At 41.1% G+C, this 18,511-nt stretch overlaps 2 protein-coding genes across 3 annotated transcripts in view; one reads left to right on the forward strand and one right to left on the reverse strand.

Annotated features, from left to right (window-relative positions):
* Nucleotides 1–10,746, reverse strand: part of Gmnn (geminin, DNA replication inhibitor) — a 61,465-nt gene extending 50,719 nt beyond the window's left edge. The window contains exons 1-2 of the mRNA XM_013503810.1: nucleotides 10,675–10,746; nucleotides 6,950–7,028 (exon numbers count right to left, since the gene is read on the reverse strand). The gene's annotated coding sequence lies outside the window, so the exon portion shown is untranslated. The remainder of the gene's footprint in view (nucleotides 1–6,949; nucleotides 7,029–10,674) is intronic.
* A 1,263-nt stretch (nucleotides 10,747–12,009) lies between these two features.
* LOC102009721 (chromosome unknown open reading frame, human C6orf62) overlaps nucleotides 12,010–18,511 on the forward strand; it is an 11,911-nt gene continuing 5,409 nt past the window's right edge. Inside the window, exons 1-3 of one of the 2 annotated variants that reach the window (XM_005403365.2) lie at nucleotides 12,010–12,091; nucleotides 15,220–15,396; nucleotides 16,613–16,735. In XM_005403365.2, coding sequence (XP_005403422.1) covers nucleotides 12,050–12,091; nucleotides 15,220–15,396; nucleotides 16,613–16,735 — 342 coding nt within the window. In that variant the 5' untranslated portion in view covers nucleotides 12,010–12,049. Of the gene's footprint in view, nucleotides 12,092–13,247; nucleotides 13,399–15,219; nucleotides 15,397–16,612; nucleotides 16,736–18,511 lie in introns of those variants that run through there. The other variant, XM_005403364.2, reaches the window with a different exon arrangement.

Below are 18,511 nucleotides of genomic sequence, written 5' to 3' on the forward strand. Positions count from 1 at the left end.
GATCCTCCTGCCTCAGCCTCCCGAGTGCTGGGATTATAGGCATGTGCCACCGCGCCCGGGAGTCATTCTCTTTTATAACTATTCTTTTGCTGAGCACAGTGGCTTTGTGATCCATCTGTGTTGTATCCTATATCTACTCCATTGTACGAACATTCTACACTTTATCCATTTCCCAATGGTGGACACATGAGCTGTTTCCGGTTTGCAGCTATAGTGAACAATGCTGTGTAAGCATCTTGTACACATCTCCTTGTAGACATAGCTTTCATTTGTCTTGAATAAATGCCTAGGAATGGACTTGCTAAGTCATAGGTTAGGTAGAGATTTCATTTTATGAAGATCTGCTGTACTTATTTCCAAGTGGTCACACCATTTTCCTGTTCATCAGTGCCTACGAGAGGTCTGGTTATTCTAGGTCCTTGCCAATATTTGGTGTTGTTGGTCTTTTTAACTTTATCCATACTGGTGGTGAGTGTACAGTGATATCTTATTATTTCAGTTTTCATTTCTCTATTGTTCGATGATTCTTTTTTTTTCCATATCAGGAACTGAACTCAGGTCATTGCACTTGTTAGGGAGGCACTTGCACTGCTGTGCTATATCCCCCACCTGTTCGGTGATTCTGGGAACATTTTCATGAACCATTTGTGTATCTTTGGAGTAGTGCATGCTCAAATCTTGGACTCAATGAAAAAGATTCTTTTGTAAGTTCCTTGATTTTTTTTTTTTTTTTTTTGTCTTTTTGAGACAGAGTTTTGCTCTGCAGTTCAGGTTGTCTTGAGCTCACTTTGGAGTCCTTGATTTCTTTATATAGTCTAGACTTTAGTCCCTTGTCCATTTCATGTTTTGGGATTTTTTTTCCTCTAAGTTGTGGCTTGTCTAGTATTTATTTTTGTGCTGGGGATTGAACCTAGGACCTTTGCACTGAATTACAACCTTACATCCCCAGCCATTTTCTCTCCAAGTTGCCTAGTTGCTCAGTGTTGGTTTGAACTTGTGATCTTTCTCAGTCTCCCAGAATCCTACGATTACAGGCATGAGTGACCATGCCTAGCTATTTTCTTACGAATGTTTTTGCTGAACAAAAGTTTAAAACCTGCTTAACTGAATCTTTCAGTTCTATTATGGTTTTTGATTGTAGTATCCTCAGAAACTGCCAACCCTGAGTCATGAAGATATTTTTGTGTGTTTTCTTCTACTAGCTATTACATTTATGTCCAGGATTCAACGTAATTTTTCATGTAAGGTTTGAGGTGTCAAGGTTTTCTCCCCCCTAATATGGACAGATGTTCTAGCATTGTTTGAAAAGGCACTACTGCTTTCAGGTGTCTGCTAACCACAGATATTTAGCCTGTTACTAGTCTGATATGTATGTCTTTGTAGGTGACCTATCCTCCTCCATTCTGAGTGTTTCCTGAACCATCTTTCCCCATATTCCATCTAACAATATTTTTTTTGTTTGTTTTTCAGCATGCTCTTTCAACCTGAAGATTCACAGCTCTCTTAATATGATATGGCATATTTTGTCAATGATTTCTGTGTTAACTTCTGTTCTTGTACTTGGGGTTCTCCGGAACTCTTAGTGGTTAGATAGATCTTTGGCCAGTACTAGACCTCTAGGTCATTTATGGTTTTTCTCGTTATTTGTTTGATAATTGTTTTTGTGATACTGGGGGCTGAACCAATATAGTGGTAGAGCTGAGTAGCTCTACCACTCAGTTACATCCTTATCCTATTTTAAATCTGGCATGAAATTCACTAAGTTGTCCACACTGTGGAGGACTACCTGGGCAATGCTCCTTGAAGGAGGAGCAATTGTCTCCATTTTGGGTAAACCTGTCCCTATTTCCATGTATTGAGATGTACAGAACTGGCTGGGACATTTCCTTATCCCTTCAATTGGCTTAAAGCAATGCATGTCGGTCCAGCCGAGGTGTTGATGTGGTCTTTGAAGAAAGCACGTGTGTTTCCCCGAACCCCCCATTGTTCCCATGAGTGAGCTGAGATGAGGCAGGATAAAGAGCCAGTGCTCCACACTGTAAGCTGGGATCGAGCCTCAAGATAAGAAGCTGACTTCCTCGGGTTTTGTAGATTACACATCAGAGCTGAAGCACCGATGAAACATTAGATACTACCTCAGTTGTGTTAAGCAGATCACTCTTTCTGCAGATCCTTCTTTCTGCATTTGCAGAGGTGATTTCAGGCCTCCTACCTATCCCTGCTCACAGCACTCACCTCCTTCCTGCCATTCTCACAGTCACTCGTCCTCAAGCCACTCCTTTCTTCATGAATTAATAAAACCTAGGTTCAACCCTGGGTCGAGGCCCTTGTTTGGGATGGCCATCATCACGGCTGGACTTAGGACTTACCCTTGGCTCCCCATAACTACAAGTATGCCTTAGTGTCTTTATTCTCACCATGGATTGCATTGGAAGGGATAGATTGGAATTAGCTCACTAGAACTCCAATAACTTTTCATGGGATTACAAGTGTAAACTTCTCTTTCTGGTCCTCAAATTGCTTCTCCTGCAGTCAGCTTTTTTTCCCCTCTTCTGTTGTTGCTTTTTAATGTAAATTTTCTACATGTACCCAATGATTTGGGGATGCTTTTTTTAATGTTTAAAAAGAGAAAAAAAAACTAATTTTTTGTGTATTTACTCAACCATTATTTTCAGTCCCCAATTCCTGCTAATTAACCGTACAGAAAACAGAAGAGACTGACAGGGAGTTCTGCGTTCTGGTCAGTAGAGCTTGCTAACTGGGGTTTTTTCCTCCACAGTGCTGACAGTCAGAGCAGCAGCTTCCACTGTGCCTATTGATCACACCCACATTGAAGGAGTTTATTAGCACTGAGTTCAAAGCTATTTTCTTCTAGTTGTCTTCCACTCATTCTCTTCGCTGTAAGGCCTGTATAGCCCGTTCATTTAAAAAATTACTTACACTACTACTTCTTTTCCCCCCAGTACTGAGGATTGAACCCAAGGTCTTTGCATGGAGCTACATCACTAGCCCTTTTATTTTTATTTATGTATTGTTTTGTCTTTTTGAGACAGGATTTCACTATGCAGTTCAGGCTGGCCTTGAACTCACAGCAATCCTCCTGCCTCAGCCTCCTGAGTGCTGGGATTACAGGCATGCACCACCACACTCAACTTATTTTTATTTTTGAGACAGGGTCTTGCTAAATCACTAAGTTGCCCAAGCTGGATTCAGATTTGTGATGCTTCTGCCTCAGTCTCCCAGAGTGCTGAGATTACAAGCATACCACAACCAGTTTATTTACGATGTTTTGTGAAAGACAAATTGCAACATCAAACAGAAACACTGAAATGACACCGATGATTTGGAGGCAGATTTATTTTACATTAATAGTCACTGATTGGGGTCACTCCCAAAATATCAGGCTCTGATCTCTGGTGGTCTAGGGCTTATATGGAATAAGCAAGCAGAAAGCACAGAGGCAGAATGGCTTGTCAATCGGGGATTGGTTCATATAATGTGCATCACAGTGACCAGCCATTTCTAAGAGACAGGAGCAACCAGAACTGGAACAGGAGCTGTTACCTGGGCACCTAACATACTGAAGTACACTGGCAGAGAAGGGGGGCATTTTCTGCTACAAAATGCGTGTGCTCTGATTGCTGTTTTAAATCAGAGCTTCATCCTGTCTCTTTTAAGCCTTGCCCCTTTTCAGTTGGCATCTCCCACTGTATTTAGCTTGACATCCCTTCTGTCCCTTGATATACAAGGCTAGTATCACCTTCATGCCCTTAGTTGCTGGTTCCTTTTCCAAAATTGCATTCTTCTCTTCTCCCACCTAAATCTAATGGGATTCTTCCTAACCTTCAGAGCTTGAGCACACTTCCTCCACTAAATCCCAACTATTTAGCTCAGCACTCACTGACCTCCTATTACCTCCTTACTATTTCCTAGCTCAGTGGCTGTCATTCATAATTCAGTTCTTAAATATATGGGCTAGTATTCTTCACTGTTTTTCAGATTGTATTGTTGTCTTGGTAACTACTTAAAAATCCTTGATTACAAGTATTTAATAATCTTTTGCCTTCAAAGCGGACCACACAATAGACATACAGTATATAATACAGTATATAATAGATGTCTAATAAATATTTGTAACCTATTAATTTCACTAGTGTTTCAAGGAAAGGAGGTAGATAATAGCATTTTTTTTTTTTTTTTTCTAAAAAAGGTAGAAAGCCCATCTTTGAACTGGAAGTTAAACTGGGGAAGTTCTGCTTCTGTTAGGGGATGATTGCAGTTATCAGACTGTCACAAATCTTTTATTACAAATAATTAAATCTCTCCATAAGGATCTCAACGAGTATCAAATACTATTTCCAAATCTAACACAGAACCTCAGAGATGCACACATGGTACACAAAAAGGTGCTAAGAATCACTGAACGTCAGAGAAATGAAAACTGAAACAAAAATATCACTGTACACTCACCAGTATGGCTCAAGTTAAAAAATGACTGATGCTGTGGCTTGTATCTAGATGTCTCCCCAAGGACTCGTGTGGTCATAGATAGGGCTTTTTGAAAGTGGCTGGATCTAGGGTGTGTGATGCTGGGATGAAGGGTGTGATACTGGGATTAGGTATGTGATGCTGGAATGAAGGGTGCCCCTCTCTAGGTGTAGGTAGAACTAATCAATAGGCTTTTGGCCTGGGTAGAATATAAAGAGACAGGAAGAAGCTGCTGCGGCTACTTGCAGCTCCTTGTTCCTTTGCTGTCCCCTGCCTGCTTGCCATGGACTGTTTCTCCTCTGTGATGCTCCTCTGCCCTGCCACCTAGACTTGGAGTCAGCTGACTGTGGACAGAAACCCCTACAAACTCTTAGCTGAAATAAACCTTTTTTCCTTTAAATTTAGGTGTTGGGTATTTTGTCTTAGCAAATAGAAAAGTAACTAACAACTGACAGAACCAAATATTGGCAAAAATGTGGAATAACTAGAGCTCTAGTAGGCATTCATGAAAGGTAAAATGGTATGGTCACTTGGAAATAGGGCAGGAGTTCTTCATAAAATGAAATCTTTACTTACCCTGTGACTCAGCAACTACACTCCTAGGTGTTTATTCAAGATAAATGAAAGCTATATCTATAGGAAGATGTGTACAAGAATGCTTATACAACACTGTTCTCTGTAGCTGCAAACTGGGAACGGCTTATGGGTCCGTCAGTGGGAGGTGGATAAATAAATTACGATGTTAGTGCAATGGAATAGATATGGGCTACAGTACAGATGGATTTCAAAATCACTCTGCTCAGTACACGAACACTTACAGGAAAGAGTGACTACTGTATGCATTCATCCACATGAAGTACAAACAGGACACAATTAATCTGTAGTAGAAGAGATCAGAACATTGGTTATGTCTGGAGGGGGTAAGACTTACTGAGAAGAAAAAGAACATCTAATTTTCTGTATCTTCATATAAATTTAGGTGGGGGTGTTGGAACTCACTAAATTACTTAAAATTTGCTTATTTTGTTGTGTATACATTTTACATCAAATGTTAAGCCCCAGGTAATGATATCGATGAAGAAGCATTTGAGAGTTAAGTGCAGTGCTAGGTCTTCTATACTAAGGAAAAAAGTTATATAGCATAAATATTGTCTGCTGAAAGTAATGATGATAGATAGATCCATCTCTTTGAGCAAGTGAGATAAATGTGGTTCAGGGAAACAAAATAGTAGTCAAACAAATGTGACTAAAAAGTAGATTTTATAGCCTAGCATTTATAGTCAGTGAGTTCTCCTGAAATTGCTAACAGTGTAATCTTCAATGAAAAGGAAAAGAGGTCATCTAGAGAAGGAACAAGGGCAGAAGAACTGATGAGTGGGGGTGTAGCTCCATGATAGGGAATGTGCTCAGCATGTGAAAGGCCCTGTGTTCACCCTCAGAACCCAAAAGAATCAGGAACAGTATGCCCCTGGGAGTTATTAGGGCCATTTGCCAAATAAATCTGCTTCACCGCACCCCTGGATACACAGTAGGTTCAGATTTCTCTGATCCTCTGAAGTCAGACGCAGCTGGCTGGGTTGCTTTGGCCATAGAAATGGGGATGAAAGTGACATCACTTCTACTTAGAAGATTTTAGAGCCAGTGTGGGATCTGCCGTGTCCCTTTTGTTTCACTGATCATGGAAGCATGTGATTCTCAAAATTCTTTATTCTTGCAAGTTTCTAATGAACATTTCCCCTGTTGGCCCTTGCTGTGAAGCCATTGAAATTTTGCCAGTTTTACTGCAATATAATCTAGTCTAGGGGTTGGCAAACTGCAGCCTGCAGGCCAGCTGTCTGTTTTTATGGTTTTATAAACACATTAAGATGTGTTATGTACATGTGTCAACTTCCCGTGGTTAATCACTATCACTGCAAACATGGACTAATACAAAAAACAAAAGGTCTTGTAAACACAGCCACACATATCTGCTTATGTATTGTCTATGGTTACTTTCATATTGCAACTGAGTAGTTCAAGCAGCAATCTTGTAGCCTGCAAGCCTGAAATATTTCTATTACTCTTTAAGAAAAAATTTGCTGGCCTCAGACGTAGTGTATCTTATGGCAGAAATGGAAGCCTTTGGTAAACTACCTTTTTAAAAAAAATTAATTTTTTTTGGTACTAGGGATTCAACCCAGAGCCCTTTTACACTGAGCTACATTTCTAGACTAAAAAAATAAGAAAAAAAAATTTTTTTGAGACAAGGTGTTGCCAAGTCCTTAAATTGCCTTGGCTGACCTGAAACCTGCAATCCTCCTGCCTCAGCCTCTCAGTGTGCTGGAAATACAGGCATGTGCCACCGTGAGCAGGTGTCAATGCCCTGAAATGGTAACTTTCTAGTTTGTACTCAACACAAAAAAATGTTCACAGGAGCCAGCCTCTACAATGCCCCAGGAACCCCATCCCTCATTATTCATACCTTGTGCAGCCCGTTTGCTCACTGAATGGCGTTACAGATCATGTGACCAATGTGAAGTGATGAAATATGGCTTCTGAACCTAGGTCATAAAAGAGGTCATGGCTTTCATGTTCCTGTTTGTGAGATCACTCATTCTGGCACTACCATGTTGTAAGAACACTTCAGAAGCTGTATGGAGAAGTCTATGTCTGTCTTCATCACTTCCCATACTGTTAGGACACAGTACCCAATTCCCACAATTTAAGGGAAGATAGGTTTATTTTGGCTCACATTTCAGTTTATAGTTGGAGGGCCTCAGACAGGATGGCATGGCACAGCAGCATGGGGCAGGAAAGCTGATCATAGCACATGGCACGGTGGACAGGAAGCAGAGAGCCAGAGGAGGAGCCAGAAAGGAGATATGAACTGAAGAGCTGGTTCTTTGAAAAATTAAATAAAATTGACAAACCCTTAGCCAACCTTATCAAAGAAAGGAAAGACTCAAATCCATGCACTTGGGAATGAAAAGGTGAAATCATCACAGATCCTGTAGAAATCCAGATCGTCAATACCTACTTTGAGAAACTGTATTCAAATAAGATGGAAAACACAGAAGAAACGGACAGATTCCTAGATACATATGAATTATCAAAGGTGGATGAAGAAGATACAAGAATTCTAAATAAACCAGTATCAATAACAATGAAGATGTAATTAAAAACCTACCAACAGTGAAAAGCCCATGCCCTAACGGATTCACTGCTGAATTCTACAAGAAATTTAGAGAAGACCTAATGCCGCTACTTCTCAAACTCTTTAATGAAATTGAAAGGGAAGCAATACTCCCAAATTCATTCCTGGATGCAAGCACTACCCTGATAATCAAAGCCAGAGAAGGAGCCAACCAAAAAAGAAAACTACAGGACAATCTCCTTAATAACATAGATGCAAAAATCCTCAATAAGATACTGGCAAATAGAATGCAGCAAATCATCAAGAATATTATTCACCATAACCAAATAAGATTCATCCCAGGAATGCAGAGATGGGTCAACATGCATAAATCAATAAATGTAGCACACTAAATCAGCAGAGCCAAGGACAAAAACAGTATGATCTTCTGAATAGATGCAGAAAAAGCACTTAACAAAGTGCAACACTCATTCATAATAAAAACCATATAGAAAATTAGAATAGAAGGTCTTTATCTCAATCTGATAAAAGACATCTATGACAAACCAACAGCCAAGATCATACTAAGTGGATGAAAACTGAAAGTTTTCACTTTAAGGAACAAGACAAGGATGTCCACTGTCACCGCTCTTATTCAACATAGTGCTGGAAACATTAGCCAGAGCAATTAGACAAGAGAAAGAAATAAAAGAAAACGGAAAGATACCCCTTGCTCTTGGGTAGCAAGAATCAGCATAGTGAAGATGACCATACTTCTAAAATTGTTATATAGATTTAATGCAATCTCAATCAAAATACCAATAGCCTATCTCACAGAATTAAAGAAAACAATCCTAAAATTCATTTGGAACCAGGAGAGACCTAGAATAGCAAAAGCAATTCTGGGCAACAAAGGCAGTGCAGGGGGCATCACAATCCCTGACCTGAAATCATACTACAAAGCTATTGTGATAAACACAGAATGGTGCTGGCAAAAAAACAGACCTGAGGATCAACAGAACAGATTAGAAAATGCAGAAACAATGCCAAACATACCTTGTCTTTGATAAAGAAACCAAACACTTTCACTGGAAGACAGATAGCCTCTTTAATAAATGGTTTGGGAAACTGGCTTTCCACGATTAAAACTAGACCTGTATCTTTCACCATGCACTAAACTAAAATCAAAATGGATCAAAGATCTAAATAATAAAACAGAAACACTAAATCTGCAGGAAGATAAAATAGGTAAAACTCTTGGTGTAGGCAAAGACTTTATGAACAAAACTCCAATTGTACAGGGTGATGGTGCACACCTGTAACCCCAGCACTCAAGGCTGAGCCGAAAGGATTGGCCATGAGTTCAAGGCCAGCCTGCACTACATAGCAAGACCAGTTCTCAAAAGAGCATAGAGTTGTTCTGTGTAGATGTTTATCATGCTCATTAAACTGTTAATCACACAGATGGCCCCAAATCAAGGTCCTTATTTAATAAACTTCAGGGCACTAATGAAAGGAGAAAATACTTGCAAATATTTGAAAAATCTAGTATACTTGCTGGGCCTAAGTGTGACAGGGACTGGGAATTTGTGAAATCTCAATTTTTGTGAGATCAAAGCATGTGTGTACAATGTATGTTTTAAAGGTAAAAGGCTGGTTCTTTTTTGAAATGTTACTAAGTAATTTATTGGCTGTCTTACTGTCATGCATTTAGGCTATGTAAGCATATGCTTGAGTAATCATTTAACTTGCTATAAACGCAGATTGGGATATCCACGGTTAGTTGGTAAGGAAATGCCTTCCTAGACTGGTCCGGATTCTTCAGGCTGGCAGCTGGCACAGAATCTTCACACTGGATTTTATTACATTAAAACTGTAACCCTTTACTGTGGAATCTGAGCTTCAACCAAGAAAGTTTCACTATGTCACAATGCATCTAATGGTGTAATTTAAAACTCGGCAAGAGAAATCAAGCAGATATTTTTAGTTAAGATGCTACCACCATCGTTCTACAAATCCTGTTGAAGCAGCCTGCCTCCAAGTAAGTCATTTTCAACATATGAAGTGCACTTTTTCCACACAGTTGGTTAGCCAATTCTCATGGGAGTTCTCTCGGAATTTCACTGAGGAACGTTATGGGTCATGGCTTTTCAAATTTTGATTTCTTTGATTACCCCTCTTTTACAGCTTTTCCAAGTTACAGAGAAAACTGGATTAGAAGTTTTGTCTTGCTCCAGGGCACACTACCCTATTTTTAAACTCATCTTAACCAAGAATTGGTACAGTCCCATGGCAAGGTATTAGAATTCACTGTTCTTGAGCAGTTACATCCAATTGTGTTTCACAGTAGTCCAGACTAAAAATTTATCCCTTTGGCTCAAAAGTGAAAAAAGTTTTTACAGCTAACACGTATTTATTTTACCAAGTTTGCAGGAATTTGGGAGCTAGACTTCTAAAATTATCAGACTAGCCAATAAAGGAGTACACGGGCTTTGCTAACGCGCAGTATTTATTGACCTTTGCTGATTACTTATATAACTGCGTTTTACTCAGCACGTTAAAGCTGGCTCCCTGCAGTTTGGTGTCAAGGGCAGTGATTCAGCAACGAAAGTCCCTCTACACTTGGAGGACGAAGACAGCCTCATAAAGGACAAGATTTAGGTCTGCGGTCCTGGGGGATCCTAACAAACTGTGCTCCTCTGCAGTAAGGAAAAATCCACGGCTGAGGTTCGGCTGCCTCTCTCCTCGGCCACAGCTGCACCGTCCCCACGAGACTCTGACCTTGTTCGCAGCCCCGGGAAGCCCTAGCTGCCCGCGCACATAGCTAGGCGAGGACACAAGCGCCGGGCCACGAAGGACCCCCGCGACACATACTCTGCGGCGCGCTGAAAGAATCCTCAGCTCCCGGAAGGGCTACCAATCTTAACAATGAAATGAAAATCTCCCCTCAACTCCCATGTCACAAAGCACTTTCCTCTTCCTCCTCCATGCCAGCCCTGCCCTCGCCCGCTCTCCGCCCACTCAAACTATCGGCTTCGGCTCCCGACACGTCGAGACCCAACAGCCCATCGCACCTGGGTGGAGCGACTCCATCCGGGTGCTTTGTCAGAAGGCCGTAACGGCGTTGCTTTATGACGTTTGGAGGGGAGGGGCGAGGCGCCAACCCTGGACATTGGAACGCCCTGAGGACTGGGTGGAGGGAGTGGCGGGAGTCCCTTTCCCCGCCCAGGAAAACTCCATATTGAAGGGGAGGGGAGCCTATATTTTCAAACTTACCTTGAAGGTTAGAATATTACCGAGAGTTTTTTTTTGCAAGACTTACCCATTTAAAATCTTAAGTACATCAATATTGTCTTAATTTTCTTTTCTTTTTTCTTGGTAAGCAGGAAAACCGTCTCACCTCAACCCTGGCCCCCCCTGCTTTTGAGCACATGGTGCGGGCACACACTGTGCGCAGCCGCAGTCGGCTCGGGGCGGTGCCGCTAAGGGGCGGGTGACGCAGGGCCGTCGCTGCCATTTTAAGTTGTTTGTTCTCGCTCCTTTCCTCAAACGAGACTCTGCCCCGGACTCGGGAGGCGCCCGAGGTTGCCGCCGCTTCCGCAGCCACCGGTGCGGGGGTAACGAGCCTGTGCCACCGCGGACGCTCGCCATCCGCTTCGGCCTTTCACCTCTCTGGGTCTCCTCGACCTTCTTTGCTGAGCCGGAACCCGACTGTGGGGGAAGGAGGACTCCGTAGCAGATGCTTGAACTGAAATAACTTTATTTTGGGGGGTGACTTCACTGACGGACCCCTTAGCGCAGGGCTCCCCGCCTCCCCTCCCCCTGCAGCTCCGCGCCGAGCCTCTTTCTTGGCGTCTCTGTTCTCCTTTCCCGCCGCCTCTCCCTCGCGTCTTTCCTCCGTCGCCGCCGGGGCGCCGAGCCAGACTATGGGTCCCAGGCGGGGGCTGAGCGGCGGCAGCAGCGCGGGCGGCCGGGTCACCGTGCGCACTGCGGCGGGGATGGAGGGGCTCAGTTGGCTGGTGGTGTTCTCTTGACATGGCTCCCGCCCGAGCTGCGAGCAGCGCCCCCGCCGCCGCCGCCGCCTCTGCCTCCGCCAGCGCTCCGCCCGCGGGCTGCGGCTAGAGGCCCGCGCCCGCCCGAGTCGGCCCGTGAGTCCCGGCCCCCGGGGACAGGGAGGGGACCGCCCGCCGCCCGCCTCGATCCCGCCCTCTCCCCCTCGGGAAGCGAGCGCACGACCCCATCCCGAGCCATCCACACTCTGGAAACATGAGCTGTTGAGGCAGAAAGCGAGTCCCGAATCCGAGAGCTTCAGTTGTTCTGGGGGGTGGGTTGGTGGGCTGACTTCAAAAAGTAATATTAACACAGCTATTTTCTTTTCTTCCCACTCGATCCTTCCCATTTGTCCTCTCCCGCCTTCTTTATCCCGGCGGGAATTGTTTCCACGATGAAATGAGTGAGACCCCGAGTGATCCCGTGTCTCCCGTGGTGCGAGTGAGTCGCTGCCGCTGAGGGCGAGGGGTGGGGTGGGGCCTGGGGCTGGAAGGCAGGTGGTCCCCGCGCACCGCCTGGGACTTGGGAAAACCCGCCACCTTTGCCTCAGCAATGCTCCCTGGGAGATAAGTCGCACTCCCCACCATCTTGAACGGGGTCGCATTCATAGGGAAGGCTGCCTGGGGGTATGTAGAACTCACCGCAGGGCTGAGGGTGTCGGGCTCCCGGGCATGAATCAGGTCTAACCACAGAGCCGGAATAATTACTAATACTGTATAACAAACCCCCTTTCCCTCTGCCATCATGATTCTCCTTGGCAGCAGCGTTAGCAGCCGCCTGAGGGTAAAAATGTGGGTGATGGGGAAGTTGGTAATGACTCCGCTGTTTTTTCTCATGGCTCCTTTGGGCAACAGCTGTCCGCCCTCAGTATACACTGTAGTTGATTGCAGGGAAACCCTGTACCTCTCCCCTTTCTCTACTGATTTTGCACTTTTCTCTTTGCTCACCACCAAGTGTAATCAATAACAAGCACTGACAATATATAGCAATAGTGAAATCTGAAATAACTAAGAAGTAATTAGGTACTACAGCCATGGATCTGGCTGGGTAAAATCCAATTGGGTATTTCAGTTTCATTTCACCTACCCTGTTTTGGTGTTTTGTTTTTGATTTTTTGGGGGGGAGTATTTGGAAAGCGAAGATCACTTTTCCTCTCCCTATTCCTTTTCTTAATCCCATTTCTAAAAGGAGAAAAATCAATGGATTTAAGGGATTGGACTGGTGTTAGCTGTGTTTTATTGCACACCTAAATCCTGATTATAGGCTTTTCATTTCCCCTCAAAGCCTTTATTTTGGCATTTAAGCCAAATGTGTTTTCCAGGAAGTTAGTTGAAGTATTTTCTCCTCTTTTTTCCTTCCTCTCTTTCCTTTTTCCTGTCTGACCCCAGATATTATTGTCCAAACATGACTGGACAGCAACTTTTGTTTCTTGACCCTGTAATATGACAGTCTGCTAATATTGCCAGAAGGTACAGTTTTGGGGTTACAGTTGTGATTTTAGCTGTTCAATCATATTAGCAGGGAAAAATGACTTGTTTCTGTTGTACTTGAGTCTTAAGAAAAAGTGCCCATAGTTTAGTGACAATTTCCAAAGGCTTTAGTACCACCTGTATTTCAAAATGGGGGACCCAAACTCCCGGAAGAAACAAGCTCTGAACAGACTACGTGCTCAGCTTAGAAAGAAAAAAGAATCTCTAGCTGACCAGTTTGACTTCAAGATGTATATTGCCTTTGTGTTCAAGGAGAAGGTAATTGAAAGTTCTTAATGTGAATTAGCACAAATGATTTTTGTAAGTGTATACTGAGTTGTTACTTTTAAATAATTTATCAGTGTTAGGTTAAAGAGTGGTGGGAGTGTGCTTGTTTTCTGTGAATTGTGTAGTTGTAAAATCATGCATGGGAAAGTTCTTAATTTAGAAATACTTAATTCTAAAGCTTAGCAGGATCCTCTTTTCTCAGTTCATGTGGGCCCTACTAATGTTGATTACAGGGAACTTTATAACAATTTAAGGATTATTTAACGAAAAATATGAATAGGATGTTTGAAAGTCTTAAATTGGAATCAATCTTTATCTGCTAGCCATTTCTTCAACTCCTCAGATAGCTTTTCATTTGAAACATTTAATGAAGTAGAATACAGTTTAATTTTTAGGAGCAATGAAATGGTTAATTTGTGTTTAGAAGTGCTGTTTTTTAAAAATCAAAATTGCCTAAAATACTTTTTTAAAATCAGACTTAAAATTAGTGCACAGTTCACTAGAAAGTACTGAATGTTGTGGTTAGTCAAAAAGAACTTGTTGAAAGCAGCATGTTTTTGCTGCTTAAGAATGGAGTTTCTTAAATCATCAGTAGGGTGTTTGACATGAGAGTAGGTTATGGATATAAGGAAGTGGTACTTCCATGTTTGCATGAAAGTGAACTAATTCCAAATCAGAAATATAATCTTAGTATAACTTTCTGTTTAGTATTTGGAAGTCCCCTTGTTAGCTCCTTTTTAAAAGTTACTTGTACATAAGTACTCTCTTCGTTGATAGAGTAGGTTTGTAAAGTGGTTTTAAAGTAATTTGTTCTGAAGTGATTGTCTTAAGACAGGATTGTACCAAGGATTTATGTCCTGACTTTCCTTTTGTGCGCTTTTTTTTTTAATTTAGCAAGTGGACTGCAAAACTAATGCAGTCACATTTCAATTGAAGGTATTACAATGTAGGTTCTTTACATCCAATATATAAGTAAGTGGTGAAATTGCATCTATCTTTGTATTCTGTAAGGTGTCCCAAATTTCACCATGTGGTTCTTTTAACATTTGTGAAAATCTGCTTTTTTACAATTGGATAATATCCTTGCAGTTGACCCCGTGTACCTCAAGATCTATATTCTGTAGTACAGAATTATAACCTACATTCATGATAATCATTTCCTGTTATCTCTTGAAACAGTTTGGTGTACATTATTTTCTCCTTTCAGATATTGACACTTGTAGATACGTAATATGCAGAAGTAGTAATGGAAACTGACCCAGTAAAGAATAGTAAATTTGTATGAATAATCATGGGTTTTTTTTTTTTTTTTTTTCCTCGGCTCTGGGAATCGAACTTACAACCTCGCGCTTGCCAGGCAGGCGCTGTGCCACTGAGCTAAATCCCAAGCCCCTAAATAATTGTGGTTTTGAACTGACGAGTTTTTAATTTAGCTGCATATAGAACCAGCTGAACACTTGAACAAAATTGAACAGTCCGTACTATGTCACCAAAATGTTTTTTTAACTTTTGGGATGTTTGGTATTGGTTCCTCATAGGATTTACGAAATAGTGTCTAAAATGAGTACTTGATATAGATACCATAATGTTATAAAACTGAAACATTAAGCATTCTTTAAATAGACTATTTATTCATGGTTGGGGTAGGGGAAGGCCAGAAAAATCTAACTATCTGAAAATAAGGCATTTTATATATGAAAATTAGATGGTAATTTTACTAAGTTGGAATAAATGTACATACATTGTAATATGGGCTAGGTGTTAAAAGATAGCGTGCTTCCAGTGGGTCAATACACCTTCTTTTTCTTTTAGAAAAAGAAATCAGCACTTTTTGAAGTGTCTGAAGTTATACCAGTAATGACAAATAATTATGAAGAAAATATCCTGAAAGGTGTGCGAGATTCCAGCTATTCCTTGGAAAGTTCCATAGAGCTTTTACAGAAGGATGTGGTACAGCTCCATGCTCCTCGATACCAGTCTATGAGAAGGGTAAGTTCTGGTTTTAAGTCTTGGTAGGTAAGTTTTTGCGAGTTAAGGTTGCCCCCCTCCCCATGAACAGTTACCGTGATGGATCTTCAGGTCATGTTGTGTTTGTGCTGTATTAATAGCTGGAATCATGCCTTAGAGACTTTAAATGTGCTTTTCTACAGGTTTAGGGACATTCTCCTATGGATAAATATGTAGCAGATTTCCTTTAACCCTCTGTTAGGTGCTTGTGAACATCATCAGTGTTATAGTTTTAAATTCCTAAAGTGGGTTTATTTTTTAAAAATTGACTTCAAATAAAACATGGATAACTATTTATATGGCATTTTGCTGATAATGATGTACAGAAGTATTGTGAATGTTACGTGTTATGCGCGTTGGGTTTGTTTATTTTTTGAAGGGAACACTAACATCATGTCCCTTTATAAATAAGAAATTTAGCTGGGCATGGTGACAAACACCTGTAATCACGGCACTTGGGAGGCTGAGACAGGAAGATCACCGTGAGTTTGAGGCTAGCCTGGGCAACATAGTGAGCTCAGGGCCAACCTGAACTACATAATGAGACTCTGCCTCAAAAAACAAAAAAAAAAAAAAAAAAAAAGAAAAGGAATTTAAAAGAGATGGTATATTGCTGCCAATGACTAAACTTCTTGGGTCTGCTTGAGCAAGAGCTATCCACATTTGATTGTTGTGAGGGAAAGCTGGAGATATCTCTGCCCTGGACTAGAAGAGGTTTATTAGCCTTTGAAAAGAAATACATTGGCTGTGTTAATGGAGAGGGGGAAAGTAGGTATTTTGTCAACACTTACCAGTAACAAAGATAGCATTTCAGCTGTGATAGTGATTGATATCAGAAGTTTTAAAACATCTTTGTTAAATAGGTTCTAATTTTGAAGGGTGGAAATAAAGCTGCAAAGGCTAACAACAAAAATTCAGATCTTCAGTTGGTGTTTACACCATTACCTCGATGAGCGTAGATCTCCATATGTGGAGTGGAGCATTGGACTGTACAAAGTACAGTAAAAATCAGGTCATGAGCTATTCAGATTGTATGGTCCTATTACTTGTACTGCTTAAGATATTAAATGATTCAGGGTGGCCCTTTTTTTCACTTGTAAAATACTTCTGTAGTCAAACCCTATAACTTGTTCCTTGCTTTGTTTCTTTAAAATGTATATATAATTAATTTTTTTTTTTTTTTTTTTTTTTTTAATAGGATGTAGTTGGCTGTACTCAGGAGATGGATTTCATTCTTTGGCCTCGGAATGATATCGAGAAAATCGTCTGTCTCTTGTTTTCTAGGTGGAAGGAATCTGATGAGCCTTTTAGGCCTGTTCAGGTATTTTATCCTAAAATAAGTGAAAACTCTTGTAATAGGGTCACATTTGAGAAATTATTTGGGAATGTAGTTCCTAATACCGTAGTTTTATTTCATGAGTTCATCCTGTCCCTTTGAATATTGTGTATGAGAAAAAAGGCATTTGAATTATGTAATCTCTTGAAATGGAGGTTATTCTGTGTCTTTGAAATTAAAGCCAGAGAAAAATCTTCTCAAGTAGGACATTTGTTGTATAGAGGAAACCTGTAGCTTGAGAAGATACGGTTTTCTAGAATTTGGTTGACAGTACTAATAGGTTAAAGAGAGGTAAAAGTATTTTATTTGTTCATTGGATATTATTGACTTGACAGGAGTGTGCTAGAGAATATAAGTTGAATAAAAAAAGGAATTAAAATCAGAATAGGAAAGCCATGTGTGTAGTTCTCAGAGCAGCTTACATGTCAGTTTTCACTGGTCACTGGAGACATTTTAGAGAGTTCCCCCTTCCCTGTGCTGCTGGACATTGAACCTGGGGCCTTATGGATACTAAATATGTTTGCTACCACTGAGCTGTATTCCAAGTCTGGTTTTGCTTTTTAATTCAGGATTTCCTATCAGAAAAATCTTAGGTCTTCCTATCATAGTATGTTTCTGAATTTCTAATATTTTACTTTTCCTCTGATACTTTATAATGTCAGTCTTTATAATAACTGGATAGAGGTGCACCTCTTTTTGCAGAAAAAGAAACTGAGGTAGAGATTAGGTAAATACAATAGTGGCCCAAAGTCTTTTGCAATTAAATAGTAATCAAAATAAAAACGTGGACTCACTGGAAAGCTTATGCTTTTAATTCACTGCCTTGCACTGTGAACAGTTCCCCATACTAACTGTAAAATCATACATTCTGGCTCACTTTGAGTCCAGGAGTTTTAAGACCAACTTAGGCAATACAATGAGACCCTGTCTGAAGAATCACAAACCCCAGCTTCTAAAATTTCGGACGTCAGTTGCAGTAAGTAATAATGCAAAATTAACTGCGAATAATGTAAATCAGTCCTATGGCGATTGTCTCCAGCCACCTCTGCAGGTGTTCAAATTTTTGTATATTAAATGGTGTATTATTTGTGTATAACCGCTTACATCTTTAAATCATTTCTAAGATACTTGTAATAGTCTAATACCTTGTAAATACTGTGTAAATAGTTAAACTATCATTTAAGGAAAGATCAAGGAGTAAGTGTACATGTTGAGTATAAATGTGATTTTGTTTTCCCAAGTATTTTCAGTTAGGCTTCATAAAACTTGCATATGTGGAAACTATGGCTACAGAAGTTTGACTGTATATGAATATCCTTGAAATGTGGCTGTTTCTGAACAACGTTTTTGTTTTGTTGTGTTTTCTTTCTTTTTATTTCATTTTTTATTTTGGGGGTTCTTTTGGCAGTACTGCAGATGGATGGAACCCAGGCCATCCTACATGCTAGCTGGTGCTCACTACTCTTAACCCCTAAGAACTGACTTTTTTTTTCAAATTTTTTTTATTTATTTTGTCTTTTTGAGACAGGGTCACGCTATGCAGTTCAGGTTGGCTTTGAGCGTACTTTGTAGTGCAGGCTGGTCTTGAACTCGCAATGATCCTCCTGCCTCATCCTCCTGAGTGCTGGGATTACAGGCGTGAACCACTGTGCCCAGCCAGGACTGGCTTTTTTTGGTTTTTCTCCGGTACCGGGAACCGAACTCACGACCTTGCGCTTGCGAGGCAGGCGCTTTTGCCGCTGAGCTAAATCCCCAGCCCCT

This window comes from Chinchilla lanigera, unplaced genomic scaffold (assembly GCF_000276665.1).
Source record: "Chinchilla lanigera isolate Chin_1 unplaced genomic scaffold, ChiLan1.0 scaffold00082, whole genome shotgun sequence".
Lineage (NCBI taxonomy): Eukaryota > Metazoa > Chordata > Mammalia > Rodentia > Chinchillidae > Chinchilla > Chinchilla lanigera.